Source organism: Argopecten irradians, chromosome 1 (assembly GCF_041381155.1).
Source record: "Argopecten irradians isolate NY chromosome 1, Ai_NY, whole genome shotgun sequence".
In the NCBI taxonomy this organism is placed as follows: Eukaryota; Metazoa; Mollusca; class Bivalvia; order Pectinida; family Pectinidae; genus Argopecten; species Argopecten irradians.
The window spans coordinates 63,902,433-63,925,663 of NC_091134.1; the positions used below are offsets into that span (position 1 = coordinate 63,902,433).

The following is a 23,231-nucleotide window of genomic DNA, read 5'->3' on the forward strand; positions in this document are numbered from 1 at the left end:
CACAGACAAGTCAATACACAACGAAGACAATTTAAAGTCAAAGTATACTGGATTACTGCATATCCTCTTCTATCACTGGAGGCTGTACTAAAGATGATTTTTCTGTGGCTTGGATGAAGATTTTTCACTTTTGAATCAAGAGCGACAAGTTTTGATAGATTTGCCTTTTCACTCTTTTCTTTGCAAATAATTGTACCAATCACAAATATATTACTAATATTACCATGACATCACCAGAAATATAGAAAAACTATTTTGAAGAATAAATGATAATAAATTAATCACTCAATAACTTTATACGTATCAATAAAGAGTTGTATTATGATTGTTTATTTGTCATAGAGACAATGGGACCTGTCATCTAACATTTTAACTAATAATTAGTTTGTATTTCAACTGGTAGAAAACAAAATATCCAAAGGAATATATATTATAATGTGTTAAGAAGCCAATTAATTCAAAACAAACTATCATGAACTTGTAGTGTTCTATTGGCCTATATAAACTGCTGTTGTGAATAGTATAAAAATAAACATGTAAACTGCGCTTTCAAGCGTTATAATTAATATAACTGTATGTAAAATGTAAAAAGGGTATTATCTACGGGTAAAACATTTGATACTGATAACAATTTCATATGTGCAACACTTATTGGATAATCATTACTTATTAATCAATAATTATTTCTTTATGTTGCAAAAACACAGATTTTGAATATGTGCAAACTATATGAAAACATAATAAAAGTATAGCATACATGTATGGTTTATGAGTTACTTTCCTTACATTTTTTTAACTCTGTGTTTTTCTTCTTTCTTTTTTCTTTTTTTTTTTTTTTTAAGTAAGTAACTTTGTGAATTGTGTTAGATAAAATGTATATGTTTTGTTGTGTATGAGAAAAAATATACCTATACCTGCAAAATTTCATAAAAATGTGTAAGTAAATATATATAATCAATGTTACTTTATTGATTCGATTAGCTTAACCTTGCATATGATTGGATTGAAATGCTTGAGGGAAAAAACCTATATACTTATGTATCAGCTAATATGTACTAATTCCGACCTCGAGGACATGTTCACGATATGTTATTGCCATAGGGTAAATGACAAGTAATTAGTAAAGCGTATGGCCGACGTACGTACTTGCGGCTTAACTCAGACATGATGCATTCTAGATGACCACTCATCAAAGAAAGTTCCATAAGTTTAATAATTGTATATGTAAAATGAATAATGTAGGAGAAAAATATCAAAAATATAACCTTGCATTCAATTGCATCAGGTAATACTTTCCTCCAATAATGAAATAAATAATATAATCATAATGTATATTATGTCGTATGTATTATGTACATATAAAGTATAATGTACATATTACGTTATATGAGGATCAGAGCAACTACAAATTAACGTGTGTGTTTAATCACATCACTACTCTGCCCCTAGCATAATAAATGGAAAGTTACTAAGACATATATTTCTCTGTGAATAATCACGTGAGATAAAACTTCCCATTAGGTAAAAATATGTAAAATGTGTATTTGTGTAATATAAAAATAGTATATGTATATAAACATTAAGGAACCTCTTAAATTTGTGATAAAAAACAATCAACCTAATTCATGAACATGTCACAGGAGAGAAATGGAAGTATCAGTGATAAAAATTATAAAACAGTGAATATGTAAAATGTGGCAACTTATCGTAGTAAAAAAAAATAACTAGCAAGGTTATTAATAATTTTATATTATCAAACGTTTCCATAACACTATGATGAGTTGTTTATTTTGATGTATATGTGTGCGTTAGATGTATTTATGTGGTCAACTCCCTGTGGTGCATGTCTGTGTTTTGTGTACGTTTTATGTGTGTATTTCAAAGTCAATTTACATACTGCTTTTAGTTAATAAAATTTACTTTATATATAAAGTTAACAATAATTCTCACTAAGAATAAGTATGGTTCTCAGTGGTGAAATAGCCATGGTAAAACGGTAATATGATTTTGTGCAAGGAAAATTTGTGGTACAAATAATTGCTTTTAAAAGAGTTTAGACAAATCCACGTACCTGTGAACCAATGATCGTTAGTGACAGTAGTTTCGCGAAGTGTCCAAACCCAGGTTGTTTTTTCTCTGCACAGCGCCAGTGAAGTATTCTTTTTCTTTGTGTCTTTTTATGTCGATGAGGTGTAGATGTTGTAAAGTTGAGTCAAACGCAGCATTGTAGTTTCAGTACTTTATTCTGCATGGCAAAGTATGGCCCAGTATTCATGGTCGAATACTGGGGGAAAGTTGACACTCTATGCATGGTTTGCTTGCCGTTAAATAGCCCTACATGTTTGTGTTGAGTAATATCTATAAATCAATGTTAATCACAGAGTCATTCTAAGTTACATCATTAGCAGACATGATAAATCATAGTCATGTGTAACTGTTTGGTTAAATAGCTTTCATCAATGTCTCGACAACATGTTACGCGACACGACGACAGGTCCCTAAGGCTAGGCCACATTTACAGACATGGGTTAAAGATATGTACAGTTTACAAATAATATATTTAACTTAAACTTTCCCTATAATGCCACACAAACCAGGTGAGCGATACAGGCCCTCTGGGCCTCTTGTTATTCAACTGCTACAAAAAGGAAAGAGAAACAACAGCAACCCCCCCTCCCCCCCCCAAAAAAAAAAAAAAAATTCCAACAAAAACAACTAAATATTTAAAAGTGGGAGGGTTAAAATGTAACAATAATATGACAAATTAGATATTACAATAACATAATAATACAAAGATGTGCCGGTTTCAATAGATTACTAATTTAAACTGTAATCAACAGGTCAAAATTTTAGACAAATTCAATTTAACCTTTTTATGATCCCTTCTTTCTCCACTCAATCTCTAAACTCTTACTTTCTCCATTCTAAATTTTATCCAATGAGTTGACATATTTATCAAGCCTTATATACCAAACCATTCCGTGTACACTTTAAAGTAGACTGGCCACCAGACCCTAAGTTGCTGATAAGACTTTCTCAGCAGAGTTCTTTACTAGATTATCTCCCCCTAGTTTAAAACTTAGGATCAGGCATGTAGTAGAGACAATAATATTCAAGCCAATTTTTAGTGATTTGTTTAATATTCTAGAGACTGGTAGCCAGTCTAACTTTAAAGGTGTATGTCTATATGTGATAAAAGAAATCAACTGTGCATGCATAGTCACAAGAAATGATGGTTAAGAATGTAGCCCTAGAAAACTCTTATGTCAGTACAGAATCCTGTTTCATTAAAATACACACTGTTAAAAAAAACAAGTTTTTTTCTGATAAAATTGAAATATGATTTAAATTTGTTTTCCATCTGCAACCCAAAATGCATTTTTCTTATAATAATCCGCATATAGCTTCTTACTAATTCTTAGCATTTACAATGTATATAATCATGTATATTAAAACACTGATTATCAATAATTAATTATTTCCTACATCATATTGTAAGCAGTGTAAAATAAAGTTTTCAAAATATATTGAAGGAACTACAAATGTATTTAATAAATATTGATTATAATTGATAACTTAAGGTTCACTCATTCTCTTTTTTTGTTCAATTCAAATACATGTTTTTACATTTAAAATATGCATTAAGACAAAGTACATAATCACATTGGTCTGAATTCATCAAATTTATCCTCGCATTGAGATATCAGTATAGGGAAGACACACAATTTTTGGCGAGGATCACCTCGCCATTGTGATCGTGGTTGCAAAAATTCTCTTTCAGTCAATTTCCTCAATATGATTGGCTTAGAACTTGCTCGCAGATACTAGCGCTCCTAACGGCAGTGTATTCAACAACTTTGATTTTACCGGGAATTTTAAATAGCAAATTTTGAATATGAAAGTTACTGAAATAAGCGTATCTGTAATGTTGAAATAGGAGAAGTAGATAACTGCTTTCATATCCTTACCATATACACTATCCAAATGATCTTAGGTTGGAAAATTTTCACTTGAATTGTTTACAATGTATCTCGACTTTCCGTCCCGAAAATGTTGTTAACAATGCATGAAGACGTTTCGTCCCGAAAATGCTTCGCTTCGCCCCACGCGTTTTGTACCTATTAGTGACAATTATCCCGCAACGGAAAAATGAAATCAATGTTTCACCTCAAACATCAAAATTTTTACAATAATGATTTTTGTAATTTGAATCATATTAGTTCGGGAGCAAATAAATCTCAGGACGAAATGGAGATTTGTTTATCACGGCTGCGTTATGCCACATGTACGTGTAAATCCACAATGGAAGAAAGACAACTCTAAGAAAATTTAGGATAAACTTTTTAAACTGATCAAATAGCGCGTGAGAGACGATGAACATTTTCTAAATGTCCAAGCTGGCGTAATCTTCCAACTTACGGCAGTTAATAAGGTATGAATATTTACCACATCCATAATTATCGATAATTTTATAAGCACATGTATACATTATCAGATTATATATACATATTAAAGCACGTATAGAGGTTGTCACTAAAAACATTTTAGCCACTTTCATCACATGTAGGCCCACAGGAGCTTGACGTTCTGATAATATATATAACGTATTCAGTAAACTACGTAATGAACGAAGTATTTTTGGTCCGAATGACAAAAATCATACATAAAATGTTCGTATAACTCGAACTGAGATTTTTTTGGACTACTTCATTTGTAGATCGATGAAAATGCCGATTTCTTCTTCATAATTCTTCCGTAGAACGGCACTTAAAAAGCTGTTTCAATCTACAACAAACGTGGAGAAAACGGTTAAATGTTTAGCAATTATCCTGAGTTATATTTTATCAACAATCATCAGAGATTAGTAATTAAAACTTACATAAACATACTCCCGATTTTCACTTGCATTGTGTGATCACTCGAGCGGAACTAATCTCTACCACCTGGCACAGTCTTACAAAGGGGTGTTCTCTTAACGCCAACATATTTATCAACAACAGGTAGGTGTTGTTTTAGGAAACAATAGGAAGGCAATTATATACTGTTTCATATAAGCTGTCTTTATTTTCACCTGTAAAGTCACTTGAGATTTACCTGTATTTCAATCAGTATCATAGGTAACATTGGTGGGTTTTGGATAAAAATTCCTTCAATATATTCCGTATTATATACAACGTAAATCATTAATCAAAGATAATCAGTGCTTTAATATGCTAAGAATTAATATGGAGCTACATGTGGATTATTAAGAACGATGCATTTTGAGTTCCAGGTGAAATATTTTTTTACAAATCATATCTCAATTTTATCAGAAAAACAGGTTTCTTGATCAGTGTATATTCTAATGTAACAGTATTCTGTTTTGACATAGGAGTTCCAGTAGGGCTACATTCTTAGCCAACTTTCATTTCTTGTGACCGTGCATAGTTGCGCATGATTTCTCTTATCGCATAGACGTACACCGTGAAGTATTTGGTTAGAAAATGAGTGGAGAAAAACAATATCACAAAAGTTTAAATTAATATTGTCGGAAATTTTGACCTGTTGATTATAGTTTAAGTTGGTAATCTATTGAAGCCGACACAAACACACATATATGATGTTTTATAAACATTGGTAATAATATATCATTGGGGTTTAATGCTCTATATGTATTTTTGATACAAAATATTTTTAGAAGTCACTTAATAATGTAAAAATACTAAATGAAATGAGATTGAAGACTGTTACTTAGGGTCTTAACTATATTCATTTTAATACACATTATAGATGTTAATGTTGCAATACTGGCAAAATTATTTCAAGTCCATATGTTGAAGGTCTTGTAATTCTCAAAATGTTGCAAACTTTTAGTGCTCAGAATACCAAATTAACAGTTTTCTAATTTTTTCTGTTTAAAGATTATAGTACATATACCAATTTGTATCTAGTAACAATGTTTGACCGAAATTCAACCATAGGAAAGAAATTTATATGTTATTTCTAACATGCACAAAAATATATAATTTTACTGCGCTGTTAACGGACAACAGTTTAATTATTGGGTGCTCTTTTGCTATAATGATATACAAATGAACATGTACATTTACATTATAATGTAACATCACGCTGATCTAGAAATACCATCTTAGGATAAGAAAGCAGGAAAATTATATAATTATGATAAATGATGCATCCTAATGCAACTTTCAAAATATATTGTATGTTCTGTTAACTTAAAAAGGTCAGTCAAGTACAAGTAAAATTTGGAAATCATATTTGACATAAATTCACTTACTCTTTGGTAGGTTATTTACGCAGATGTTACATGTACATGTACTATATATGTATATAAGGTCACTTAACAGACATAAATGGAAGACCTTGTGGAAATATATCACGTTTCAACAGGCAAAAGGCTTATATTATTTCAAACTTTTAATCAAATTGGTGTTACACTAAGTTGAAATTGGATAATTCCTTTTTGGATTTTTTTAGCCCACCATCATCAGATGGTGGGCTATTCAAATCGCCTTTCGTCCGTGGTCCGTCGTCCGTCCGTCCTTCCGTCCGTCCGTCCGTCCGTCCGTCCGTCCGTCCGTCCGTCCGTCCGTTAACAATTCTTGTTACCGCTATTTCTCTAAAAGTACTGAAGGGATCTTTCTCAAATTTCATATGTAGGTTCCCCTAGGACCCTAGTTGTGCATATTGTATTTTGGGACTGATCGGTCAACAAGATGGCCGCCAGGCAGCCATCTTGGATTTTGATAGTTAAAGTTTGTTACCGTTATTTCTCAGAAAGTACTGAAGGGATCTTTCTCAAATTTCATATGTAGGTTCCCCTAGGACCCTAGTTGTGCATATTGCATTTTGGGACTGATCGGTCAACAAGATGGCCGACCAGCCGCCATCTTGGATTTTGATAGTTAAAGTTTGTTACGGCTAATTCTCAGAAAGTACTGAAGGGATCTTTCTCAAATTTCATATGTAGGTTCCCCTAGGACCCTAGTAGTGCATATTGCATTTTGGGACTGATCGGTCAACAAGATGGCCGCCAGGTAGCCATCTTGGATTTTGATAGTTAAAGTTTGTTACCGCTATTTCTCAGAAAGCACTGAAGGGATCTTTCTCAAATTTCATATGTAGGTTCCCCTAGGACCCTAGTTGTGCATATTGCATTTTGGGACTGATCGGTCAACAAGATGGCCGACCAGCCGCCATCTTGGATTTTGATAGTTAAAGTTTGTTACGGCTAATTCTCAGAAAGTACTGAAGGGATCTTTCTCAAATTTCATATGTAGGTTCCCCTAGGACCCTAGTAGTGCATATTGCATTTTGGGACTGATCGGTCAACAAGATGGCCGCCAGGTAGCCATCTTGGATTTTGATAGTTAAAGTTTGTTACCGCTAATTCTCAGAAAGTACTGAAGGGATCTTTCTCAAATTTCATATGTAGGTTCCCCTAGGACCCCAGTTGTGCATATTGCATTTTGGGACTGATCGGTCAACAAGATGGCCGACCGGTGGCCATCTTGGATTTTGATAGTTAAAGTTTGTTACCGCTATTTCTCAGAAAGTATTGAAGGGATTGTTCTCAAATTTCATATGTAGGTTCCTCTAGGACCCTAGTTCTGCATATTACATTTTGGGACTGATCGGTCAACAAGATGGCCGACAAGCAGCCATCTTGGATTTTGATAGTTAAAGTTTGTTACGGCTATTTCTTAGAAAGTATTGAAGGGATTGTTCTCAAATTTCATATGTAGGTTCCCCTAGGACCCTTGTAGTGCATATTGCATTTTGGGACTGATCAGTCAACAAGATGGCCGCCAGGTAGCCATCTCGGATTTTGATAGTTAAAGTTTGTTACCGCTATTTCTCAGAAAGCACTGAAGGGATCTTTCTCAAATTTCATATGTAGGTTCCCCTAGGACCCCAGTTGTGCATATTGGATTTTAGGACTGATCGGTCAACAAGATGGCCGACCGGTGGCCATCTTGGATTTTGATAGTTAAAGTTTGTTACCGCTATTTCTCAGAAAGTACTGAAGGGATTTTTCTCAAATTTCATAAATAGGTTCCCCTAGGACCCCAGTTGTGCATATTGCATTTTGGGACTGATCGGTCAACAAGATGGCCGACCGGTGGCCATCTTGGATTTTGATAGTTAAAGTTTGTTACCGCTATTTCTCAGAAAGTATTGAAGGGATTGTTCTCAAATATCATATGTAGGTTCCTCTAGGACCCTAGTTCTGCCTATTGCATTTTGCGACCACCATCTTGGATTTTGATAGTTTAAAGTTTGAAAAGCAGAAAAAAGAATTGTAAGTTTGAAAAGCAGAGAAAAGATCCCTCTTTCATTTGTCAGACATAGATCAATCTTTGGTGGGCGCCAAGATCCCTCTGGGATCTCTTGTCTTTGATATTACTGAATGGTAAAGTTACTTCCATGTGAAATAAGTTTCAAAGAATTTTGCTTGATTTTAGTATCAATCTATTGAAAATCTAATGAGATTTATACCGGAGATTTTAGATATATCAAGGAAATCTTTAAAATTCTTGAAATAAAATCATTGTGAATTTAATTTAATTTCATTCATAGATTCTATTGTTATATTTTCATAGATATTAACAGAAACATATATTATGTATATATGTATCTGATATTAAATATGAACACTTATTGAAATGAAAATTAATCAATATACACTTAGATAAGTATCAATACAGGTAACTTTTATAGGTAAATTTACCTGTGGCATTGGGTCTGCCTTTAGGAAAAAGACTATAACCACTGTCACAACAAACTACCCTACAGCTAAATCAAAAATGTTGGCGTTCAGAGATACACCCCTTACAAATGCAATCACACAAAAGCCTACACGATCACTGTTTTTAGTGCGATTACATCTTTGAGTATGAACAATACTAGTTCTTTGAACTTTTTACTCGGCAAAATAAATTTATCACCGTGCCCATGCACACATGCATATGCATATACTTATACTTCTGTGTGCACATTATCAGATACATTATATGACAACTGCTGTATTACAATCAATTTATGAAGGACAAAACTCTAAAGAACAGGAGGACTAAAGAACAACAGAAAATAAATTTCAATAATATTTACTCTAAACTGGTATTGTTATTTATATATAAAAAAAAGTTTAATTATATGATATTAGCCTTTTCGGTAATTTCTCTGTTAATACATTTATTGTTTTCTTATGTTTTACAGAATGTCTACATGCAAGTATCATTTCAATTGGAACCAGTCCAGGAGAAAAAATGTGTGAACAAAATGAAAGAAATCATTTTCAACTGTGGTAGCTTAATACTGTAATAGTTTTTGATATGAAAATAATTACTATCATCATATTCAAATTCCATATATATAATACATTTAATGTTGTAAACATTTTTGATCCAAATAATTACCATCATCATCTTCATTCCATATATACAATACACATTAGTGTTGTGATTTGTGAATTTTACTTTAATATGCATATACTTGGTATTTGTTTATTTTCTATGACATCTACATGCTTGAAATAAAAAGAATAAATAAAACATTAAATTTATAACACAATATGACATTAGTTGTTCATATTTTTAGAAAACATATTAAGATTATTGTTAATAGTACACTAATCATCATCTTCGGCATACTTTATTCAAAATAAATTAGATATTAATTTGCATAACACAGGTTGTCTTATGTTTTCCCTCCTTGACTATCAATCTTCTCTGATCACTCTGAAAATGGTGATTTTACCTTTTTCGGTCGCCACATGAACTGCCTTAAATCAATTATATCCAATGCAATGAGACAACTGCATTTATTATAACGCTGTAAGGCAATTCTGCAAGATCAGCTTACATTGTTAATTTACATTGAAAATATACATGCACAGTATGGTACCTTATTTATATCTCCTTTCCTATTTTCAATATACCTTGATGACTTGGAATCTTATCTGGCGGAAAAAGAATGTTAATTGTCTGACAACTATTGACAAATTATTTACAGATAATATTGAAATGTATCCCAAACTTTTATCATTTTATATGGCGATGACACTGTTCTACAACAAATGTTAAACGGATTTGAATAATATTGCATTACATTATTGCATTACATGGAAATTATAATCTAATATATCAGAAAGATAAAAGTTGTAATATTCTCAAAACGTAAATTGGCCCAACAACAAGAAGGGTATACATATCTATGTATATTTTTTAACATTAATGGTAGCGTTTTTAAAGAAAAGGAAAAAACTGCTGAACAAACAATTAAATCAGTGTCTACTATTTTTAAGAAACAAAGGAATGTATCCCTTCCTGTTGATTTTAAACTGAAAATATTTTAGTCACTTGTAATGCCAGTTTTATTATACTCATCAGAAGTATGGGGATTTGAAAATACAAATATTGTAGAAAAACTCATTTGTAATTTCCTCAAGTTAAAAAAGTGCATAAAACAATTCATGGTTTATGGCGAGCTAACAAGATACCCAATTGATATTGGAATAAAATGTAGAAGATTACTTTTTGGCATAATGTATACTTAACATGAAAATAGACCAGACGATTTTAGCTCGCCTATTCGAAGAATAGGGGGAGCTAATGTTGTCACCCCGGCGTCGGCGTCAGCGTTGGCGTCCCATTTCACGTTAAAGTTTTTGAGCAAGCTTCTGTTTCGTCAATTGTTTAAGCTTAAGTCATCATAAATGTTTCTGATTTTATTTTCCTAATGTGTATGGATGCTGAACGTGATAATACAACCAATTTTGGGCCCTTTAGGGGTTTTTTGAGTCTGTTAATTTGTCATATTTCACGTTAAAGTTTTTGAGCAAGTTTCTATTTTGTCTATTGTTTAAGCTTAAGTCATCATAAATGTTTATGATTTTATTTTCCTAATGTGTATGGATGCTGAACGTGATAATACAACCAATTTGGGGCCCTTTAGGTTTTTTTAGTCTGTTAATCTGTCATATTTCCATGTTTAAATAGTAAATACTTGAACAACAACTTCTTCTGAATAGGCGAGCTTTGCTGTTCTCCGACAGCTCTTGTTTAAATGGCTATAAGATGTTTAAGATATTTTATCAGAGCTAGTTTAAATCATGTTTGGATATATCAATCAACTTGCTGTTTTACAAAAGACTAATTACAAAAACTTGTTAAAAGTAGACCAATTGACCAGTTTATTCAGAAATGGTATGACTATATTGATAAGTCTTCTTGAGGACTGACATATTCTATATTTAAGACATTTTGGCATAGAAAAATATGCCTCTTGTCTGTCTCTGCTGCAAAACAATACTTGTTAACTGATACTTTGGTCCCAGGAACTTAATGAGAATAGCAATTCAGAATGGATATTTTAATTGACATCAAATTAACAAGGAAAAGGTTAAAGATGCTATAAAGTCATTTGGCATATAACACCATAGGAAATATTAGAATGGGCTCCTAAGAGTTTAGTATATGCTTCTTATTTAACACCTTGGTGTCCAAGGAATCCTCAAAAGTCCAAACTGGAAGGAACACTAGCAAACTTTATTTCTTATTGTCCAAAAAATGTTGACTTTAGAAATATATCCTCCAATCATTGAGACCGAGCCATTTAGTACTTTCAGTACTTTGATTCTATTTAAATCCTAATAAAATTTTGTTAAAATTGAAATTCTATTTCCTCGCAAAACCCTAACAAGAACAGGAGATATTTTATTTATCACACAACACGTATAATGTACATTTGTATCTTTGTACAAAGTATTTAGATTGGATTACCAGATAATGGCAATTTCCACTAACAATATGCCGTGTGTATACATGTGTGTAAGCCAAGCTATATATAATAATACATTACTGCAAATCGGACCAACAACACAATGTATTTTCCAAATTACAAGTAATGTTACCAACAACAAAATATATGTAACTTATCTAAAGGAAATACATTCTGAAAAGTCAATTTTCGTGATGATTGGTGAAGGTATTTATGCATATATAACTTTACCTTCACCAATAATAAGTCAGTAATGATCGTATGTCTTTGTTCCTAGAGATTTGTCAATTAATTGCATTTTTGAATGATCAGGAATCAACATGGCTGATAATTATGTTAAGCAGCCATCTTTGATTTTGACTCAATCTTTTTTCACAAATAGTACTAAACAAATAAGGGAAAAACGGTTAAATATCCTTCTGTCCATTGACTGACATATTATATCACCAGTGCAAATTTATAATATTTTTAGCTCACCTGGCCCGAAGGGCCGGTGAGCTTATGTCATGGCGCAGCGTCCGTCGTCCGTCGTCCGTCGGTGTCCGTCGTCCATCTGTCCGTCAAAATTTCCTTTAAATCGCTACTTGTCATAGAGTTCTACATGGATTGTAACCAAATTTGGCCACAAACATCCTTGGGGGAGGGGGAACAGAACTTGTATAAATTTTGGCTCTGACCCCCCGGGGGCAGGAGGGGTGGGGCCCAATAGGGGAAATAGAGGTAAATCCTTTAAATCGCTACTGGTCATAGAGTTCTACATGGATTGTAACCAAATTTGGCCACAAACATCCTTGGGGGAAGGGGAACAGAACTTGTATAAATTTTGGCTCTGGCCCCCCGGGGGCAGGAGGGGTGGGGCCCAATAGGGGAAATAGTGTTAAATCCTTTAAATCGCTTCTAGTCATAGAGTTCTGAATGGAATGTAACCAAATTTGGCCACAAACATCCTTGGGGGAAGGGGAACAGAACTTGTATAAATTTTGGCTCTGGTCTCCCGGGGGCAGGAAGAAAGGGGCCCAATAGGAGAAATAGAGGTAAATCCTTTAAATCACTACTTGTCATAGAGTTCTACATGGATTGTTACCAAATTTGGCCACAAACATCCTTGGGGGAAGGGGAACAGAACTTGTATAAATTTTGGCTCTGGCCCCCCGGGGGCAGGAGGGGTGGGGCCCAATAGGGGAAATCGAGTTAAATCCTTTAAATCGCTACTAGTCATAGAGTTCTGAATGGAATGTAACCAAATTTGGCCACAAACATCCTTGGTGAAAGGGGAACAGAACTTGTATAAATTTTGGCTCTGGCCCCCCAGGGGCAGGACAGGTGGGGCCCAATAGGGGATTAGAGGTTAATATTAAAATTCCTTCAGAAAAGAATAAATGAACCTGTATTCAGAACATTACATGGCATTATAAACCAGGTGAGCGATACAGGCCCTCTGGGCCTCTTGTTCTCTATTATGATTGTTTTCAAATAGTCTAAAATTTTATTGGAAATTAGTAAAAAATTATACACTGAAATATTTCTATCATATAATATATAAAGTCATTTTAATTTTACTTCTAATTTATTATCTATTCTACTAGAGAACATTTTAGCTAGGTGCCATAGTTTATCCCATTCTTCCTTGGGCAAACAGGTAGTGATTAAGCTTTCTCAAACCTGTCACCTGTGTATCATTAGACATGTTTTAATTGATGCACATCGAGGTTAACATACATGTCACTCTAATTTTGAGAACTGTGAGTAAGAGCCCATTGTCACCTGTCACTTATTTAGAGTAAATATAGGTTACTTGTTTAAAGAGTCATAAGATATGAAGAGAGAGAGAGGGAAAGGCAGAGTTAGTTACCGGTAGACCTTACTCGTAGTCGCATCTTTACTGTCAGATTTATATTTGGATTTACTTTTATCTTACAGAACCTTACACAGCTAACATGAAGTGGATGCATACGGTGACTTGACTTTCCCTTACAAATTCAACTTGTGTACATATTTGTGAGTATAATGATATATCATTTGGATCATATTGCAGTGTTCCAGATAATTTTCTTGGTTATAGTATAAAGTTACCGATGATAAGCTAGCAGATTTTGTGCAAATATCTATCTGAAACAAAAGCACAGTGGACGCAGACTCTTGAAAAATGACTGGAATTCATCTGATTTTTAGGTCATCCTGACCCTAATTTTCTTCTGATTTTATTTCTGGATGTAAGCGATCATACTTAATGGGTTGAGCAATAAAAAATTTGTAGGGGTAATTTGTAAACATGTTCATACAATCTTTTTAGGGGCAATTGACAGATTTTCAATGGGTATTTAACCTGTGTATGCATCTTAACTGGAGCACTGCAACTGTCAATATGTGAAAACAGTCATATTATCATATACTATATGACAGTATACAGTTGTTTCATTCCTTTTTAGCCCACAGTCAAAACTCTTTTCTCGAGGTGTTGGGACCAATAACTCGATGAACTAGCTGTCACGAGGCCAGAGGCCAAGGGAAACAGTTTATAGGGTTGGTCCCAACACAAGGGAAAAAGTTTTGACTGAAAAGGCATGAAACAACTGTTTTGTTACCTGAACCGCAATCTTAAACTTATAACAGCTTCTGGCGAGAAAGACTTTTGCCGAGAGAATACTAGTATTTGGGTCTGGCGTGCTGGTGTTTATGACATTAACAATAAAGCGCATCCAATTGCAAACATTGAACACTGGTCAATAGTCAAACTATTGACCGGTCAATACTTTATTTACATTTATATAGAGAGTCAGGTAACAAAATATGTTGTGACATTCTTCAACACTAACCTGCTAAATCCCCACCTCAAAGACAATGACGAACCTCAATAGCCACTTTAATGTGACATACATTCAAATTCAAATTCTTTATTTGCAATAAGTTTTTCAACTTATTTGCTTTTTACAAAGAATAATATCAAAATACAACTAGCATACATACAGGATAAGTGGAGAATGGACAAAGCATTACATTAATGACTTTCTCAAAATAGTTGCATTATAAATATATTTACTAAGTAGATTTAATTCTTTTATATTTGTAGTACTCAAAAGTTTGGTTAATTTAAATACAGATGGTTTTTCCCAATAATGTCTTTTTATAAATTTCTTTCTAATATCTTGATAAATTGGACAAATGAGAATAAAATGATATTCGTCCTCAATATCACGATGAGGGTCACAGAACTTACAAACACGCTCACTTCTATCTAAATTTGAAAAACGTCCAGATTCAATGCACAAGTTATGTGCCGATAACCTTATTTTTGTCAATACATAATGTATGCCCAACTTGACCTGGCCTGTACCTTTTTATGGTGGGTGCCAAGAGCACTCTGGGATCTCTTGTTTAAATATGAGGTGACTGAAGGGGTACTGAAGGGATCTTTCTCAAATTTCATATGTCAATTCCCCTAGGACACTAGTTGTGCATATTGCATTTTGGGACCGATCGGTCAACAAGATGGCCGGCAGGCGGCCATCTTGGATTTTGATAGTTAAAGTTTGTTACCGCTATTTCTCAATAAGTGCTGAAGGGATCTTTCTCAAATTTCATATATACAGATTCCCTTAGGACCCTAGTTGTGCATATTGCATTTTGGGACTGATCGGTCAACAAGATGGCCGACAGGCGGCCATCTTGGATTTTGATAGTTAAAGTTTTTACCGCTATTTCTCAAAAGGTACTGAAGGGATCTTTCTCTAATTTCATATATAGGTTCCCCTAGGGCCCTAGTTGTGCATGTTGCATTTTGGGACCGATCGGTGAACAAGATGGCTGACAGGCGTCCATCTTGGAATTTGATAGTTGAAGATTGTTACCGCTATTTCTCAAAAAGTACTGAAAGGATCTTTCTCAAATTTCATATGTAGGTTCCCCTAGGACTCTAGTTGTGCATATTGTATTTTGGGACCGATCGGTAAACAAGATGTCCGACCGACGGCCGTCTTGGATTTTGGTAGTTAAAGTTTGTTATCGCTATTTTTCAGAAAGTACTGAAGGGGATCTTTCTTAAATTCCATGCATGGTTTCCCCTAGGGCCCTAGTTGTGCATAGTACCTTTAAGGACTGATCCATAATGCCTTTCGGGACTGATCGGTAAACTAGATGGCCAACCGGCCGCCATCTTAGATTTCATTGTTGAAGTTTGTTACCGCTATTTCTAAGAAAGTACTATAGCGATCTGTCTCAAATTTTATATGTAGTGTCTTTGAAAAAGTTTGAAAAGCAGGGAAAAGATCCCTCTTTCCATTGTCAGACATAGATCATTCTTTGGTGGGTGCCAAGATCCCTCTGGGATCTCTTGTTTTATTTAAAGTTACCTGCATTTAGAAATGATAATTGTGAATGCCGTCTTATCATTATGCAACTCTGCTCGATCAGAACATACCGGCTTCACACCATCGGCACATTGTTGTTTAACACAAAATAATATGGAATTAATTGTCTTGCTAAGTCATATAAACAAATGAATCTTTTAAGATACATTTTTTAAAATAGAACGTAGAATCCCTTGATTGACATTTTTAGTCTAGTTCATGTATATTGAATTTTTACTGTTAAACGTTTCAACATTATATGCATACATATATGTACATGAACGTTTAAAAATGTGCCACACAGTGGAATATTGTCTAAATTAAAGTACGAAAATGTGCAGGAGGACCCTTTTTTCTTTCAAATGTGCAATTTTTTTAACATTTCAGTCGGCATAAAGGGATAAATGGGGGGGGGGGGCAAAAAGAAATGTTTGCCCCCGTCCTGGGAAACGGGGAGGCAATTCCCGACCCTGACCACCACCTCCCATCCCCGCTTCCTACGCCCCTGTATCTACATTGCCAAGTAAAAAAGCATACGTTCTGTGAAGCTTTAAAGTATTTGATGGAAATATGACAAGAAGTGAAAGGTATTTTCACCCGTTAATTATGTATATATTATACATGAAAACAGGTGTACATGTACATTATTAAGCAAGCATATACATAGGTCTACAATGTAAGGTATATTTTTGCTTTGAATACATAAAAGTACACATAAAATTTAGATATATTGTTAGGCTGATTGTTTTAAGTAAATCAGATGGAAAAAGTTATATAACTAGTGACATGTAGGGGAATGTCCATTAGACAGATAGAGACTATAACTTGGTATATACAGGGAATGTCCATTAGATATAGGGAATTTCCATTAGACGGATATATCTTATAACTAGGGCTATATAAGGAATGTTCATTAGACGTATAAAGACTATAACTAGAGATATATAGGGAATGCCCATTAGACGGATAGACATTACAACTAAGGATATAATGTAAAGGGAATGTCAAATATTGATGTAATGATAAAAAGAAATACACGCACTTACTAAGTCCGCTAAACATGCCTATATTATTAGTTTTTTTTCCCATTTTTCCTTATTATAAAGTCCATATATTAGGCCAATTTTTTTAAAAGCCTAATAATATTGGCAGGTTTAGCAGAATAGTACCTAATATCATGACAAATGAAAATAAAATAATGGTAGAAGCAAGTATAAAACCATATAATATAATGAAAACTCTTCTTTATGGCTGCAAAAACCTGTACAGTATAGGATTATTTACACTTAGAAACTCTTCACAAAACTTCTGCATACGTTTAAACGTTTATTAGATTTAACACAGTAATCAGGAACCTGTAGTCGATAAATTTGTGTTTTCAGTCGATAGCAGATATGTCCAATAGACAGATGAGATTTCCTTCGATCGGATGTTTTGAATGTTCACGCATCGCGCATGCACATAGGGATTGTTCACACTAGCCGAAAGATAATAATATGAAATAGTGACTAGGTCGTTTCTATTTATTTTCAGTTTTTCTCCATTTTGAACAAAATTGTTATACAAACTTCTAAATTTTGTTATGAACACAAAGTACACAACTTTTACAATTATTTTTAGTTCTATAATTCTTTTTATCTTTTATTACATGAATTTTTAACGATTTAGTCCCTTTAAAAATAATTAATTGCATCCCGAAAAAATTCTGTGACACTATGTCATAAATGGAATGAAGTACTGATTGTGTATGCACAAAACGCAAATAAATTATTTTATATTATGTTTTGTGTTAATTAGACGATTAATTATTGTTCAAATGACGAGCATTGTTTATGCTAGTTTTGTCGGCGGTGGAGCATCTTTAAGTCATCTTTGGTAGCGAAGGCTTCTGATTACGTTACATTTCACGAACAGGTTCTCTATCAAATTGTTAATTTTGAATATGTTACTTAATTATGAAGATCATCACTTTCACTGATAAAATATCACTTCATCTTATTTAAATTTTGGCTTACAGCCAGTATATTTGTGATAAATTTTGTACTCAAGTGATTTTGTTAAAGTTACAAATGGTAATCACTAAATCTTTGTAACAACAGAAAAAAATCTTGATCATGTGAAATAAATTCCTTATCTTTCAACTCATGCATGCTTTTCTAGATGTTTTGTGATAATCAACGGTAAAATATCTTTTTCTTGAATTTCTTTGGATCTTTAAATGTTTTATATAACATTCCTATTTCGTTTTCTTTTCAGGAAGATTGGGAAGAATTTTTGAACAAATTAAGTGAAGATTACACCTGATAGAAGAGAGGTGGAGCTAGAATTTGTTAAGACAGTTGAAAAAATTCTCTGATCATGATGGAATGTGCAGGAGAGATGCTAGACCACTGTAATATCTGTGGTAAGAGGTTTAGGCCCATAATGACAAATGCAGGTGAGAAAACTCACGCATGTGCGGTCTGTAAAGAGTCCAGCCAGAGCAATATTCTACAGGAACACAGCACCTATGACCCAGACAGGCCTTACCAATGTCATGTCTGTGGTAAGTCGTATAAAGCTAATTATAGTCTTGAGAAACACCTAAGGATACACACAGGGGAAAAACCGTTCCGATGTGAAGTGTGTGGTAAACGCTTTACACAGTCAGGACAAATGCAGATACACTACAGGACACATACAGGAGAGAAGCCATACCAATGTCATGTCTGTGATAAGGGGTTTAGCCTAGCACATAACCTAAAGGCACATCTCAGGATACATACAGGGGATAAACCTTACAAATGTGATATTTGTCAAAAGGGGTTCCACCAGAAATATCAGCTACAAATTCACCAGAGAACACATACAGGAGAGAAGCCTTACAAGTGCCATGTTTGTGGTAAGGAGTTTAGTCAGACAAGCCCTCTATACAAACACCTCAGGATGTCGCATGCTGGAGAGAAAACCAACAAATGTCGTGTCTGTGGTGAAAAGTTTACTGATACAAACGACTTAAATTCACACCTCAAAACACATATAGGAGAGAAACCTAAGAAATGTGATATCTGTGGTAAGGAGTTTAGTAACACGAGTGACTTAATTTTACACCTTAAAACACATATAGGTGAAAAACGTAAGACATGTGGTATCTGTGATAAGGTGTTCAATAATCAAAGAGACCTGAATTCACACCTAAGAATACATGCTGTCAGGAAACCTCAAAAGTGTAATATCTGTGGTAAGGAGTTTAGTAACACAAGTGACCTGGATTTACACCTCGGAATACATGCAGGGGAGAAACCTAAGAAATGTGATATCTGTGGTGAGGTGTTTAACAATACAAGTGACCTGAATTCACACCTCAGAATACATGCAGGAGAGAAACCTAAGAAATGTGGTATCTGTGGTGAGGTGTTTAATAATACAAGTGACCTAATTTCTCACATTGAAACACATACAGGAGAGAAACCTAAGCGATGTGATAAATGTGGTAAGCTGAAGTATTAATACTGGTCTGTAGTGCAGGAGCAAGGCAGGAAAGACACCTTAAAATGTGGCACATTCTGCATTAATTGGTTTATTGAGGCTATATAGCCTTCAAAAATACCGCAGGCCACATACAGGAGAGCCATACAGATTGTTTTAATGCGGTATGCAGTGACACTTTAGGATACAGCAAAGATCAGGATTATCAATATGTTTGACATATATACGACTCACCATCCAGACTTTATGTGAATATGATACTAATAAAGTCAATGATTTGTAACTATAATATAATTTAAAATGAATTAAGTCTTCAGTCATCCTAGATAATCCAGGTGTTCAGATCACCATGCACTTACAATCTCTACACCCCGGGACTATCTCACCATAAAACTGAAGGCAGCTCAGAGGAAAAACTCTGGCTCTTTTGATGTTAATCAAAGGACTAAATAACCTGTTCTGTAGCCTCCAGTTTTACTATGAGATAGTCCAGGGGTGTAGAGGTCATAGTGATTGGAACCCCTGGAGTATCAAGGATGGTCTTCAATGTATTGGTTCCATTTTGATTGAAATTTTCTCTTCTGGTATGATGGGATCAAAGGTAAATTGATCGTTGTAAACACTTCACATAGGTTATAGTTATTGGAATAGTGACATCCTCGATAAGGGGTTACTATCACTCTTGTTATATCCACATGTAAATTGAGCTTTGTAAAAGCTTCACACGGGTTATAGTTATAGGAAAGCCATATCATGTACTGTTATTCTGTTATTACTACTGATTTACATCAAAGGTCCAATCTACCTGCTTATCTATTGTTGTATACAAAGCCTTCAGTTTTGACATGGTATATTCCAGAGGTGGATATAACAAGAGTGATAATAACACCTGGAATATGTAGGGTGAGGTATTGGATGATCTGTACATATCAGTTCAGTATAATATATAGTTTGGTAACTGCAATTCCAGTAGATGTGAAGATAAATTTTCAAGGTTTCAGTCATATCTTATAATTTGCATTGTGGCATGCTACCGAAAATGAATTTTAGACAAAAGTTTTACGCAAAAATCAGTGAAAGAAATGAAAAATTTGTATTTTATTTGTATGAGTGAGGTGGTAGTCTCGTTGAAGTCTCATTTCAACATTAATAAATAATGTAACAACAAACAAGTGATCCCAGAGGGGTCTTGGCACCCACCAAAGAATGATCTAACAATGGAAAGATGGATCTTTCCTCTGCTTTTCAAACTTTTACTACATGCTACAGCCTACATCATGTAGCATTACACACGGCATTTTTCGCGACGCGTCAGAGATGTATAAATATCAATAATATGCAAAATAATTACAAAAACATATTTTGTTAACAAATTATGATTTAACTTTAATTATTACCATAGGCCTTGCATGGTGGCTCATTTTGTATTTTTTAAATGTTAATTAAGGCTTACGTTAAATTTAGAAGATGAAAAATGCCAATAAATACATTGTATACTTTTATTTCAATGCTATTTATCACCTTTTTTAATTATTCATTTTGTCTATTTCTTTTGGGGTTTTTTTCACTTTTTTTTGTAATACATACTGGACTCATTTTCTTTTGATTTATGCAAGAAAAAATACAAATATTTGTTTCTCAAATTTACACAAATATTCTAGAGAAATGATCACTCCGAAAAAAATAATAACTTTTTTTTAGTGATATCCTGAAAAAATATACCAAAATCCGGATCCTTTATTAGAATCACCCCATTCCAAAATGGCGGCCATTACGATTGCAAAGTTTATGATTTTCAGCAGACACTGTATGCCTATTTTACATTAAAAACGTGAGTAAATCATTTCAATTATAAGTAGTGTTTGTTTTTGAAATGATGCTTACTAGTTTTAAGCACAAAATTTATTGAAAGGCCAGATGATTGTTTCCTTACGGTAGGCCTACGTAACACACATCGTTACACTCAGACACAAGTGACACCACCAAGCCAAGGTGGAACTAGCCCCAGGCTGCTAATTAGCACCAGTGGGTGTTGGTCAGGGAGTGTTCACACCTCCTTTGTTTACTTAATTATGAAGCAAGTCAGCCTACTCAGTCTGGTATGCATTTTGAAGCCACCATGGCAGCCCCAACCGACTATGAAAAATTCAGAAATCGGAAGAAAAAAAAAATGAAGACGATGTTTTGCAGAAATCGGAATATTTGGATATTAAAGCGGTAGGCGGAATATCAGTCTCAAAAGCGGTAGACTTCCGCCAGAATCGGTAGGGTTAACATGTCTGTACATGTGAAATTTGAGAAAGACCCTTTCAGTACTTTCTTAGATATAAAGGAGTAATAAACAATTATCAAAATCCAAGATGGTGTCCTATCGGCCATCTTGTTCACCGATCAATCCCAAAATGCAATATACACAACTAGACCCATAGGAGAACCTGCATGTGCAATTTGTGACCGATCCCTTCAGTACTTTCTTAGAAAGAACGGTAACAATCTTTAATTACCAAAATCCAAAATGTTGGCGTGTCGTCAATCTTGTTCACCGATAGGTACAAAAATGCTATATGCACAACAAGGACCCAAGGGAAACCAACATATAAAATTTGAAATCGATCCCTTCAGTACTTTCTGAGAAATAACGATAACAAACTTTAACAAAAAAATCCAAAATGGCTGCTTGGCGGCCATCTTGTTGACCGATCTGTCCCAAAATACAATATGCACAACTAGGGACCTAGGGGAACCTACACGGGTCATTCCAAAAAAAATGTACATTTTACGTTACTCACACTTACGCTTAAAAATATAAAGAATGAAACTCTTTGAAGTTATTTTTACATTCCTATTATGAAATATATATACACAGACGTACATATAAACCATTAATCATATGATGTTGGTACTATAAAGAAATAAAAATAATTGTAATTTTCTGTTTTTCCTCCATATCTGCTCGTTACTCCTACTACTTCAACATGGTATGTAGTTACATGGTGTTTTACATTAATATATATATTCTTTTACAATCCAATTTTTAAATGTTTTGTATTCCTTTAAACAAATGCAAAAACACCGTTGTTTGCAACAAACATATTTTTATTGAGCCTGAACATGTGTTACTCATATTTAAGTCATTACCGTAACACAGAATAAAGTCAGAAAATTATGTAAGAGTTATCCTTCTTTGTTAATAAATCTTCATAAATATCGAAAACTTTTAAGGCGGGCGATTTATGAATGCTTGAAACATTGAATTTCTGCCTTTGCTGTTCATGATAAATTTCAATGCAAGTATGAAAGAAGCAAATGTAAGATTTTGAGTTGTTATTACGGAACGTGACGTAGTTGTGATTGATTAAGTGAAACAATAAAATCCATTACATAATGTATGTTTTTAGATGTGTTTCCATCCATTTACAACCAGCATGGCCACAGATCAGTTAGATATAGAGCTACAAAGGGGAATTTCTAATAAAATGTCATTACCATAACGGTCATTTCCGTAACGTCATAGTGTGTTACGTGAATGACCGACTCGTTACGTGAATGACATTAACTTATAAACTTTTATATATTTTTGACGGAATTTAAATACCATTATCATTTAAACCAATTTTAGATTAAAATGTGTTACAA

At 33.9% G+C, this 23,231-nt stretch overlaps 1 protein-coding gene across 1 annotated transcript; it reads left to right on the forward strand.

Annotated features, from left to right (window-relative positions):
* The first annotated feature begins 3,714 nt into the window (after positions 1–3,714).
* Positions 3,715–22,982, forward strand: LOC138304961 (zinc finger protein 227-like). Its single transcript, XM_069245381.1, has 2 exons — positions 3,715–13,779; positions 18,384–22,982. Exon 2 carries the CDS (start codon positions 18,486–18,488, stop codon positions 19,614–19,616), a length of 1,131 nt encoding a protein of 376 aa, XP_069101482.1. The 5' UTR covers positions 3,715–13,779; positions 18,384–18,485; the 3' UTR covers positions 19,617–22,982.
* The last annotated feature ends 249 nt before the right edge of the window (positions 22,983–23,231 follow it).